The 13,423-nt window shown below is 37.9% G+C and overlaps 1 protein-coding gene across 1 annotated transcript; it reads right to left on the reverse strand.

Moving 5' to 3' along the window:
- Positions 1-1,329: 1,329 nt before the first annotated feature.
- LOC115779208 (gamma-interferon-inducible lysosomal thiol reductase) lies at positions 1,330-4,308 on the reverse strand. The gene is made up of 7 exons (XM_030727740.1): positions 4,168-4,308; positions 3,067-3,255; positions 2,851-2,922; positions 2,660-2,752; positions 2,166-2,318; positions 1,692-1,760; positions 1,330-1,484 (listed from the first exon to the last, which is right to left on the reverse strand). Exons 1-7 carry the CDS (start codon positions 4,306-4,308, stop codon positions 1,425-1,427), a joined length of 777 nt encoding a protein of 258 aa, XP_030583600.1. The 3' UTR covers positions 1,330-1,424.
- Positions 4,309-13,423: the final 9,115 nt, after the last annotated feature.

The following is a 13,423-nucleotide window of genomic DNA, read 5'->3' on the forward strand; positions in this document are numbered from 1 at the left end:
CAAATGTGCTTTTGATCATCGAAAGGCAACTGACTAAAAGAGGTACATTTTAATTTTGTAAGAATTTTCACTTAATACTTTGGCTTATCCTAAAGCAATGCAATAAACCGGAGCAAGTAAAAGAGGATCCAAACTTTAACAAAAGGTAAGATAGGTTTAAATCTGACAACACTCATTGGAACTTGAGTCAAAGACCTTTTAGAGTTTGATTACACTTATTGAGTTGATATGCTGTCATATTACAGAGTAAATGTCTTCTATTAAACCATTCACATGGTAATCAGCGCAGACTATAGTCAGCTTGTTGAGTTTTCAGTTCTCAACTCATTTAACAGTTTCAGGTTTCAGTTTCCAACTAACCACAGATGCCTTCACATAATATGCCATGTAAATGTCTGCTGCTTCTGCATTTTGCTTTATTTCCAGACTCCAGCTGCATTCATTGGTAGAGCGCATACTTCTATGAAGAAGTGTCAAAATGCCTTTTCTTGAGTAAAGTCCATCCATTCTCTTCTATTTATCCAATTTATGGTTGCAGGAGGCTGGGGCCTTTCCCAGCTGTCACGGGGTGAGAGGCAGGGTGCACCCTGGACAGGTCGCTAATCTGTCGCAGGGCTGACAAGAAGGAAGGAACTCAAAGTATCACAAGATAAAAATGCCATTAAGTACATACAGCAACTGTTTTCTGACAGTTGGAATATTTTGGTAAACAATGAACTGTCTGAGGAGTGATGTCAGCATGTTAAACTCAGCACTGTGGCCCTCTGCAGAAACACATCAGTGCCATACAGTGTTAAATGTGTTGGTGAGCAGGACCGTTCCTGCTTCGACATCGATACTGTGTTGCACCGATACTGCCGCCACCCACGTCCATGCCGTCTTGTTCTCTCAGTCTCTGTGTTGTGCAAACTTCTATAGATATATTTATTCTTCAAACGTGTCTGTTGAGACAAAGTACTGTAACATAGGATGTCTGATTTTATGTTCTGGAGCCTAAAAATCAAGTATACTTTACAAGTATGTATCCACCTGCCACTCCAATGTTTTTGTCAGAGAAATTAAATATATTTTTGTTTTGCATTTTAAGCCAAAAGAGTCTCGGGAGTTCAGGGTGTTTTAAGTGGAAAATGCCAATAAATTATATGGAAATTTTTATCTTGTGTTCGGCTGCATTTATCATTTCTTTGTTCATTAGACTGAAGTTATGAAAAAGATTGTTTTTAAATGGAGGAAAAAAGATGGCACAACTCAGATTTAATCCAAAATGAATTCAGTTATCTGCTTTGTTAAACAAGAAAGTTATAATACTGTATATGCTTACATTTTCATAGTATTAATTATTAATGGAACAAAACACTTGACATTAGTATGATTTAATATGTTACACATGGCTGCCTTCCTGTAGGACTGACACTGACTTATGCTCAGCAGAAGCTTCTGTCGAGGCGGACCGAAGCGCCAGTGCAAGCTGGAGGTTTCACCCCCTGTGGAGGCAGAAATATGCATCAGTCACATTCCAGCACAAAAAGTCCAACAACAGATTGTTGTGTTGGAAACTACTTAATATTTTAATGGTTTAGATGATAGCTTCTCAACTGAGACAAGATGCACATACACTTAGTGCTCAAAGTCATCAGGTTCTGAAATCATGCACAAAAGAAAAAAAAAAAAAGTTTAATACAGCAACTCACTTTGTAGAGGTGGCAAACCATTTGGAAAAGGGATGACATTGCCTTGTCTTCATTCTCTTCTGTGTATTCCTGTAATAATTGATCATCTTCAGTTAAGTACAGCATTTAGACCCATTACATTTCCTTCTGTAAACCTTACTGAAACTATTGAATTTCTCTTGACAGCTTACATTATGATTTAGGGTTAGCTTTTGACTGGAGTCCTTCCTTTATATTTTGGGTGCAATTTGAACAATTGTATAGATAGATTAGATATGCAGAAGCATGCACAAACCTGTGTCAGAAAGGCATCTTTTTTTAAGAGTTTAAAGAGTTCATATTCTCTGGACCTCAGAATTAAAATTCAACTCAAGTTTTCATTTAAAATTCTAGCTTTTTGATGAAAAGCAGAGAACATCTCAGATATTTTTTAACAGATCTCAGACTTCTTTGTAAAAATGTTGCCAATTATGCAGACTTCAGCTTATGTTTTACCCCACTGAAGGTGATCCAAGGAACATGTGTGTGGGCAGGATTCAGAGCTCTGGTCATAAGAGCATTGGCATGCATCAGCTGGTATCCAAGATCTCCTTTGACACAGGAGTCAACTCTGGACCAGGGCACAGAGGGAGCATAAAGCTGCAGACACTGAGACAAAGTCAGAAATAATGCTACTTTAATTCTGAAATGCTTTTTAAAAAAGGTTAAAAATTTTTTTTTTTTTTTTTTTTTTTTTTTTAAAAGGCAGAATGCAACTATCCATATTAATTTCAATAAACTATAAAAGGTTTAACTGATATGCATAAATATACTCATTTTGAATTAAAGGTCAGCAATAGATACCCCCCTTTTTTTCTTTTATGTTTTAAATTTAAATCAAAGTCATAATGCAATGCTTGTTTTTGGAAACAAGTTTTTCACATAGCCAAATGTTAGACAGATAGATAAAAAAAATGAGAGAACCTTTTTTTCTCTCTATGGATACTTACAGGCTGTGCAGCACTGAGAACATCTGCAGAGGACTCCATGCAGTAGATGATGTGAAATGCAAGTGACTGTTCAGTTAAATGGAGAATGCAGGCCTGAGGAAGAGATCAATTAATCTAGAAGATCTGTCAGGAGGAAAAAAAAATAAATAAATAAATAAATCATATAACGCTTAAGCTGTTCACTTCCAAACCTCAATCATGTTTCCTCTGCATTCAGGCTCTCCATGCTGACAGGTGAAGGGAGAATTTGCTGAGCGGAGCTCCTAGAAGAGAAATAGAGTCCGGGTTTATTCAGGTGAAATATCTCACCAAGACGTCCTCTCATCTTTTTTGATACACCCTGCATCAATGGGGAAGGGAAGGGGGGGTGGGGGGGGGGGGGGGGGGGGGGGGGGGGGGCGATGTACCTTGGCATTCCCGTAGGGCACCAGCGTGACAGCCATGATGTCCTGCAGCATTGTCCAGGTGGGGAAAAGCTGCTGGGTGATAAATTCTCTGCAGTCTGGACACAGACTCTCATAGTACAGAGTGACAGACACCGGAGGAACAGCCTGGTTTGGCCTGGTGGCATTAACCTCCATACACTGTTTCTGGACCTACAAGAAAAAAAAAAAAAAAAAGTTGATGTCATCAGCTTTCTTTAAGAGTTAACACTAAAACAGCACTTTCATATTTGAATACAGGCAGTTTCAGAGGTATCAAAACTGCACCACAATTTTCATTTCTTCAGCTTTTCCATGACTTGCACCATGTACAAGGATTAAATAGTAACAAACCTGACTTGTACAATCATGTTGATTTTTTCTTGTCCAGATGCTAGTAGGAAGGGAGCACAATCCCCACTAACAAAAGCCCTGAAAACTTGAAAAGAATAGTTCTTCCATGTAGCTGGGACCTCTGGCGCCTTGCAATGCGCATTTTTATACAATACTGATACTAGAAAATTATATGAAAGGAAATACAATGTTGCAACAGCTAATTATTAACATAACTAAAAGGCACAAAGCTCAAAATGCTCTAAGGAAGATCAACTGTACATCCATCTCCTTCTCCAGACTCGGTTTTCTTTAACCTGATTAGGTGTTTGCATGATTTGACCCCGAGCTGCTCTGCCAGTCACATGAAGAACCTTTGGTGTTCAATTTCTGAAGCATGACTCTTATTTTAGTCCAGACCGGGGAAACTTTCAACTCCACAGAAAACAGCTCCATACAGGCACAACAGTAGTGAATGATCACATTTTGGTGCACAATATCAATATTAACTGCTGGAACTTGGCTTTTAAGTCTTTACATTTTGAATTATGGAAACTCTTTTACATTGAGGGCACAATTTTACATTCTATTCTGAATAAAAGCACACAAATAGTAATAAATGGCTATTATGTCACAACGATGTTTTTAAGTCTTAATCTGTGCTTAATTGTGCTCAGCTTACACCTAATCAGTTCGACTACTATTGAATCGAGTAACAGGCGCATAGACGACCCCCGATGTGGCCGGACTTACCCTACATTCTATCGCAATTTCCAGGGACCGGCACCACTGAGATGGGGGGTAGCGACAGGCCGGTTTCGGGTGCGAAATCCCGAAACCGCTCCACTCAATGCAGAGGAGGAAAAACACAGCCAGCAGTCCCGACAGCTTCATGTTGGCATCAGCAACAAGGTCCGCACAGTGCTGAGAAGAACGGAGCTTCTCCTCCCGGATCCGCCCAATCAGCTGATTAATGCCAGGTGTGAATGCTGCCTTCAATAATCCTCGGACATCCCTGCTTCTGGCTCCGGGGGTATAACAGACTAACAAAACAATGATATGAAACTGTTTGTTTGATAGCTATAAAACAGGGAGAATGAAGTTTTTTATTCGTAATATATTCATGTTGAAAAGAAAAAAAAAGAGCTAACAGCTTTTAGTTATGCCTAATTAGCCAGTAAAATTAACTAAACGTAGTTATTAGAACCTTTCTGTAGGGGTACTCTTAAGTTGAAACACAGACTTGCAGGAGGTACTGCTATCAAAATTTTAAAATGTTAAAATAAGAAATAAATAGTTTAACAAAGGGACTTTTTTTTTTTTAAGTTTAGTTTCAGAAAGACAAATGAAAGATAGAAAGGAGTCATCGTTACTTTGAGCTCCATTCTGGATCCTGGGCTGTGATGGATGTAATGTACTTCCCAGTTCAGCAAATCGACATGTTAATTTCAGACATATATTTAGGTGTTATTCCTTAAAATCTTTCTGGCTAGTTCACTTGTTTGCCTTTGTAAATTGTGTTCATTTAGGGATGATTCACAATTATCAGCATTTTCCAAAGCGTACAAACTGTAAGCCAGGGAGGGGGGGGTTAACACCCAACATAGGCTTTTCAAATAGTTAGAAAATGTCGGTCAGAACTATGTAAATTGAGCACTGCTGCCTGACTGCCAATGCCCAGACATCCACTCTCATTTACTTGTACACCACTGCATTATTGCATGGTCTGCAGCGATATGGCCTCCGGTCTGGCGGTTTAAGTCATTCTCTAAAATTGGACATCATCGATTCAGGAAAGACTCTACTGACAATATTAGACAGGAACAAGCTGCAAGTGCGGTGCAGCAGGTGTGGAAAGCAGCCAAAACCGCTGGAGATAAATTCAACAAGGAAGTGGAAGTATTATTCCAAAAAGCCGAATCAAAAATGGAAACCACAGAAAACAATGATGGATTTTATTCAGAAGGTATGTACATGAATTCCTGGCTTTTCATCTATGCTGGCCCATATATTTGCGGGTAACCTGGTGATTGGCAGCTGGCACTGTTGCCAACTTTTGTGTGAGAAAACATGCTGTCGGCTCTCAAAAGTTGCTAAATGATGAATTGAGGTGGGGGGTATCCCCCTCGGTGCCAAATCAAGGTCCAGGCGATGCCAGAGCGTAAGAAGGGACGCAGTATGAGCGCTGTACACAAAACACTGTGACAGCAGAGTTTTCAGGTTTCCGTGTTGTGCCAAAAAGTGATATCCAATTTTTTTTTTTTAGTGTATTATCTTTGCTTAAATCGGTAAATAGACTGTGGTGCACAGGATTTATGAAGGGCTTATATATAAAATGAAGAAATTACTTGTTTTGCAAATATATTTACAACTCTGCATTATTGTATCTACATTATAATCAGTACAGTCCTTTTTGCGTACTCTTTATAGAACAGTAATGTTATATTTGTTGCAATTTCTGCAGCCCTCTTGGTCAGATCACTTGGGAAAAAAGACATTTTTAATGTCAATGTTTGTTTTTACCCTCATGTATAAAGAATGTTGTTTCTTGCTCAAAATGATGTAATATCTTTCACGAGAGATATGCTTGACACGTTTCACAGATTTTAGGCCAAAAATTAATCTACAGCAATTTAAATACAACAAATAATTTGTTTTCAAATACCAGAAATCACCTTTTAGCAGATGATCACTTTCTGGCACAACACTGGCATATCTCCAAAACTCTCCAAAAGTCACTGATGTCACTGGAAAGAGTCACTAAATTAGTTGTTAGTCGCTTTTTGGAAAAAGAGTCGCTAGGGGGATCTGTGACAAAGTCACTAAGTTGGCAACACTGGCGGCCGGTGTTGCCAAAAACTGATTGCAGCTTCTACAGAAATGTTCTTTATGAGTCAAAATGAATTGATATCATTCATAAGAGATAATGTTTGAGATATGCTTGACAGATTATAGCTCAATGAGTCATTTACAACAATATAAATACCAGCAATATTTTTTTTGGCAAATAGCAGAAATCACTTTTTGGCATAAGACCGGCTATTCAGATGACAAATTGCTCCACTGTCACTGTGTACAGTGTGGAGGCATGTACATTTTGTGTACATGCAGTGCAGTACACATTCAAATTCAAATCAGTTTATTGCACCCTATAAATTCTAATATATAGGTATATCTGTTAATTACAGTGTGTTCCCTGCCTCTCACCCTATGACAGCTGGGATAGGCTCCAGCCCTCCCGTGACCCTGAAAAGGATAAGCAGAAGAAAATGGATGGATGGATTTTTATTAGTGCAGCAATACAATGATTTAATAGATATGAAAGAGTGTATTTGATACAAGATTTCCAGAATTTTTCAACACCATGATGTGTTTTTAATACTTCCTATTACATTAAAATACCAAAGAACCAGGTGAAATTAAATGTCATGCAAAAAAAAATCAACATTTTCTTTGTACGCTTTTGGGGAGGGGGGTCTGAAAAAAGAGTACTCCTTGTACACTTTGGAAAATGCTGGTAATTGTGAATGACCCCTTACACTAAAACAGCTTTAAAGCTAACAGCATCTCTATGGCTACAAACCAGAAAGTTCTGTAAATGCTGTTTTCGCTCATTCTCAGATTAAACGGTGGTTTCTGAAGCCCGATATCCTGCAGCCAAGACGGCTACACAAGCAGGAGCTAACATTTGCTTCTAAAGGTAAGACTCAACACTGACACTGTGCTGTGTACTGTTTGGTGACTGGGTGTGTGTTTATGTTGTAAGACTTCGGTTTAGGACAGGAAACTCTTTGATAGTGGCTCAAATTTGAGAACAGTGACAGATTTCCATGTTGTGATGCTGTCTTTATATTTCTTGTATCCTGTTGCTTGCTGGTGTTTCCTTGCTGTTTGGCAGTCATTGGAACTTATTAGCTGAATAAAAGTTACAGAGCAAACTGTGTGCTGCTGCAGTCAGGTTTTAGTCTCACTACTCTACAAAATAGATGAAAGTAAGACGGTTGCTCACACTGTTGTCTCTGGCAATTTGACATTTATGGTGTGACTCATTGACACATGATTATGTATGCTCTGTTAGCTACACTTTGCTGCCCCCTTTTGCCTCCAGAACTGCCTTAATTCTTCATGGCATCAATTCAGAAAGGACCTGGAAAAATTCCTCAGACATTTTGGTCCATATTTACATGTTAGCATCACACAGTTGCTGTACATTTGTCAGCTGCACATCCATGATGTGAATCTTCCACCACATCCCAAAGGTGCTCTATTGGATTTAGATCTGGTGACTGTGGAGGCCATCTGAGCACAGTGAGATGATTTGAGCTTTGTGGCATGATGCATTATCCTGCTGGAAGCAGCCATCAGAAGATGGGTACACTGTGATCGTAAAGGAATGGACATGGTCTGCAGCAATACTCTAGTAGGCTGTGCTAAGGGACCCAAAGTGTGCCAAGAAAAGAAGAACCCAGAGACCACCCACCTAATGCGTCCCTCCCAGTACTGAAACCTATGCCCATGGTTACATCATATCAATTTGGAGTTTTCTAAATGTTCAAAGGTACTGTGATGAAGAGCTGAAAGAAAGTTCATTTATATGTACAGTAATAACTTTGGAACCTTAGTGCAAAGGGGAAATAAATGGCAACAAATATATAAAATACAACTTCATACAGCAGAACTGCGTGCAGTAATTGCTGTGAATCAAGTCAATGTACCCTTTTGTAGATCGTACTTTTAATTTTTTTTAGTGTCCAGCATCTTAGCTCCTACACAATAGTTTTGATCTAACTGTATCTTCATAAGTACTGAAAATGAGCTGAAATGATGACGTTATTAAATAATACTCAACCCATTAAGCTATAATCTCAAATTTATTTGGGATCTGAAAGTGCATACATGAACAATACAGTCTGAAGTTGGTAAAGTTGGGTTTTACATTATTTAAAAAGAAAAAGTTTAATAGCGGTTTTCTTCTGACTCCTTAAAGGATGCACGAGCTGATTCTGATTCAAGAGAACAAGCTGAATGTTATTGCATAATCAGTACAATAAATAAACAGTTACAATAACAGTATTTTCTCACAGCAATAGTCTAACAACTAATGCAGCTAAATCCTTTAGATCAAATAAAAAGAACAAGTGTACAGCCACAATGGAAAAGATTCAAATTGAAGATACAGAAACATCATTGTAACAAGTACTATATTGCATGTGAGCCAGAGACAGAGGTATTGAATCAAATGCACAGTTCAAAGACCCTGGACTTGGTTTTTTTTTTTTTAAAACAACAAAACAAAACAAACAAAAAAACTCCTAATTAGAAGGAAAATGGATATATCTCCAATAGTACATATGATGATGCTAGATCCCATCAGGTTATAACATGAAATAAAGGGCGATATTCAAGACATTGGGTAAATGCAAATATCTACTGACTAAAATCCTTCCACCTAATCCATCACCACATACTGTACCACCTTCAGTTACCATCATTCTTGTACTTACTAACCTCCATTATATTACCTGAACACGTACCACACAGCCTCCTTTACCTTGTGCTCTACATAACTAATACCTTCACTGAACAGTATTTAATCTTGTAGCTCAACATAACTGTTGCTGCTGTTACTATCTCACAAACAAGTTAGGTCGACCTAATCTTCCATGCCACAAATCTGTGGTATCTAGCATAAATGTCAACACACTTTTGGGTGTTGTTGAGGAAAAAGAACAAATCTTATTGTTGTTAAACCTCCTTATTGGGTGAACACATACAAATTCAGATAAAGACTACGTAGTTCAAAAAGTCAAACTCTAAATGACAAGTTATTTGTTGTTCTGGCAATTAGACTTAAACATGTCATTTGTAATGTTGAAAGGTCAGCAGGCTAGTTCAATGGCCTGCCTAAGATAACTAATACCTTAGTACCTCTTTTGAATATTTGTAAAACTTCTGTAAGAGTACTTTCTGTAAACTGTGTATATTTCTATTCATATACAGCAGAAAATACATTATGATAATGGTTGTTATGTCATTAGGTCGCAAGCAGGTCATGAAGAATTAGTTGGACTGAGAACATGACAAAAGCAGATCATGATGCATTTAATGATATTCATGTTATACCCCAGCAAAGCAGTGATCATTTCAGTATCTCTATTTTTTTTTTTGTTTGCACAGTGATTAAAATATTAAAATACAAAAAAGAGACAATGATGACAGAAAAAGACCGAATTGTGCAAATGTTAATTACAAATATGCATGTCTTTGCTGAAGTAAAAATTGTATTAAGTGGTCAACTCATTACTCATTTAAATGAACTCATTAAAAATGTAACAAACTATGTGTGTGTGTGTGTGTGTGTGTAAATATATATATATATATATATATATATATATATATATATATATATATACAGTGGTGTGAAAAAGTGTTTGCCCCCTGCCTCATTTCCTGTTTTTTTGCATGTTTGTCACACTTAAGTGTTTCGGAACATCAAACCAATTTAAACAATAGTCAAGGACAACACAAGTAAACACAAAATGCAAGTTGTAAATGAAGGTGTTTATTAGTAAAGGTGAAAAAAAATCTAAACCATCATGGCCCTGTGTGAAAAAGAGATTGCCCCCTAAACCTAATAACTGGTTGGGCCACCCTTAGCAGCAACAACTGCAACCAAGCGTCTGCGATAACTTGCAATGAGGCTTTTACAGCGTTCTGGAGGAATTTTGGCCCACTCATCTTTGCAGAATTGTCCCAATTCAGTTACATTAGAGGGTTTTCGAGCATGAACGGCCTTTTTAAGGTCATATCACAACATCTCAATAGGATTCAGGTCAGGACTTTGGCTAGGCCACTCCAAAGTCTTCATTTTGTTTTTCTTCAGCCATTCAGTGGTGGACTTGCTGGTGTGTTTAGGATCATTGTCCTGCTGCAGAACCCAAGTACGTTTAAGCTTGAGAACACGAACAGATGGTCTGAAACTCTCCCTCAGGATCTCTTGGTAGACAGCAGAATTCATAGTTCCATTTATCACAGCAAGTCTTCCAGGTCCTGACGCAGCAAAACAGCCCCAGACCATCACACTACCACCACCGTATTTTACTGTTGGTATAATGTTCTTTTTCTGAAATGCAGTGTTCCTTTTACGCCAGATGTAATGGGACACACACCTTCCAAAGAGTTCCACTTTTGTCTCATCGGTCCACAGAATGTTGTCCCAAAAGTCTTGGGGATCATCAAGATGCGTTTTGGAAAAATTGAGACGAGCTTTAATGTTCTTTTTGCTCAGCAGTGGTTTTCTTCTTGGAACTCTGCCATGCAGGCCATTTTTGCTCAGTCTTTTTCTGATGGTGGAGGCATGAACGCTGACCTTAACTGAGGCAAGTGAGGCCTGCAGTTCTTTGGACGTTGTTGTGGGGTCTTTTGTGACCTCTTGGATGAGTCGTCGCTGCGCCCTTGGGGTAATTTTGGGCGGCCGGCCACTCCTGGGAAGGTTCACCACTGTTCCATGTCTTCGCCATTTGTGGATAATGGCTCTCACTGTGGTTTGCTGGATTCCCAAAGCTTTGGAAATGGCTTTATAACCCTTTCCAGACTGATAGATCTCAATTACTTTCTTTCTCAATTGCTCCTGAATTTCTTTGGATCTCGGCATGATGTGTAGCTTTCAAGGATCTTCTGGTGGACCTTACTGTGTCAGGCAGCTCCTATTTAAGTGATGTCTTGATTGGGAACAGGTGTGGCAATAATCAGGCCTAGGTGTGGCTAGGGAAATTGAACTCAGGTGTGAAAAACCACAGTTATAGTATGTTTTAACAAGGGGGGCAATCACTTTTTCACACAGGGCCATGATGGTTTGGATTTTTTTTCACCTTTACTAATAAACACCTTCATTTACAACTTGCATTTTGTGTTTACTTGTGTTGTCCTTGACTATTGTTTAAATTGGTTTGATGTTCCGAAACACTTAAGTGTGACAAACATGCAAAAAAACAGGAAATGAGGCAGGGGGCAAACACTTTTTCACACCACTGTATATATATATATATATATATATATATATATATATATATATATATATTTACACACACACACACATATGTGTATATATATTTTTTTTCTTTTTTTAAATCAGTGCTACTGTGCATCAATCTCATGAGCAACTTGACCATATTTACAACTGCCTCATGTCCACCTGTCTTAGTAACAGAGTGAAGACAGTCACAGTATCCCCACCTCAAACGAGATACTTGTGTGCAAATGCTATGCTTTAAATCTAAACCCCACAGAGCAGTGGTCTTTGTGCACATATAACCTGTGTGGATTTTTTTTTATTTGTTCTTTTAGTCCTGCTACAAAACTTACATTTCATTTTTAGAAGTTATATATATATATTAAATAAATATATATTGCAAGTTATAGACTTTAGCACTCAATCTATTCAGTGTGCAAAAAATACAAAAAAAAGAGACAGATAACACGGAGGAGGGGCGGACGCCTACATTTAGGTTTCACCCAGGTAACAAAGTCCCCCTTGCACTGTCGTGTGATGGTTGTGGCGCACTCTGTCCACAACCTGTGCAATGCAGCGATTGACAGTTTACTACTGTGCAACACTATTTCACAGACTAATGCAGTTACGAGCACGACAGACCACAACTGACATGAAAACGTTTCCATTTGCTTTGATAAAGAACATGTCACAGTATGACTCATACTGTATGACTGACAGGTGATTAAACGAAATGCATTAAAGGAAAACTACAGCAATAAGTGCCTAGCACCATTAATGAAGACCCAACAAAAACAAACAAAATCTATTTTATAGCTGGTGGTGTAATTCTAATACCACAATTGGTATCAAGACAGTTTCCAGCCATAATATTCTAATTTAGTCATATGCATTATACCTAGGAAATCTGTTACACAATAATGGCATGCAAAAATCAAACACATACACCTTTTCACTGCCACAAAGCACGAACCTGACACAGTTTGTCCCTCCCTTCATGGCAATAAACAGTCCGACAGATAACTTGACAATCAAGCACGTGTATGACCATTAAGAGAGAAGTGCATTTTAAAGTGACCCGTTAACACAAGAAAAATACATGCAGGTCACAAAACGTAAAATTAACTGTTCATATCTTATATATCTTTAATTGTTTATTGATTCATGGGCAGATCAAGCTGACTATGCTATGTTTGTTCACTACCGTGTTCTCCTCTATAAAAATAGTTTAATCGATTCACAATAATCCACAAGCACCACTTCTCAGCTCAAAAATTTCACAATCAAAGAAGTCCCTGGGTTACAAACCTGCTACTTATCCAGGGCTGGGCATACCCGGATATGTCTGAAATGTAAACAGTTTTAATTTTAAATGATGTTTTATCAATATAGACACAATTTTCTATTATGTATATATTGCACACTTAAGGAAAGAAAAGCTCTCAGGTCTGCTGGTGTGTTGCCAAAAAAAAAAGTCTAATTTTATGGTAATATACTGTTTTGGTCCCCATAGTTGGAATCTTATATTATTAGTTAGTACCTAACCAGCTAATATGCCTGCATAATTCTAACAGTAGTGATAATAATTTTTACAGCTGTTGGTCAAACATAAGTCTTTATGTTCTGCAGTAGGGATGCTGTTATAACAGAGACTTGGTAGTCCATACAATATCACTTAATTTTTGATCATTCTTGATCCAAAAAAGTAGAAAAAAATCAATTAAAAATGAATCTTTACAGTTTGTTTTTTGTTTAGAATAAACACTTTAAAAAACCACTACACACACACACACTGCTTTCACAAACCTATCATATCAGCTTCTTTCTGCTTTCTTTTCTAAATTTTTGTCTTTTGTTTACAATTTGTAGCCACCAGGGGTCATGGCTAAAACCAAACTGCTGTGCAAGTTTAATGGCATTAAAATCGGGATCCTTTGTTTTTTGTTATTATTTTCTCATAAAATGCTGTGTGTTCAGGGGCACTAAATTGTATTTGAT

Source organism: Archocentrus centrarchus, chromosome 4, assembly GCF_007364275.1.
Source record: "Archocentrus centrarchus isolate MPI-CPG fArcCen1 chromosome 4, fArcCen1, whole genome shotgun sequence".
NCBI classification, from domain to species: Eukaryota; Metazoa; Chordata; class Actinopteri; order Cichliformes; family Cichlidae; genus Archocentrus; species Archocentrus centrarchus.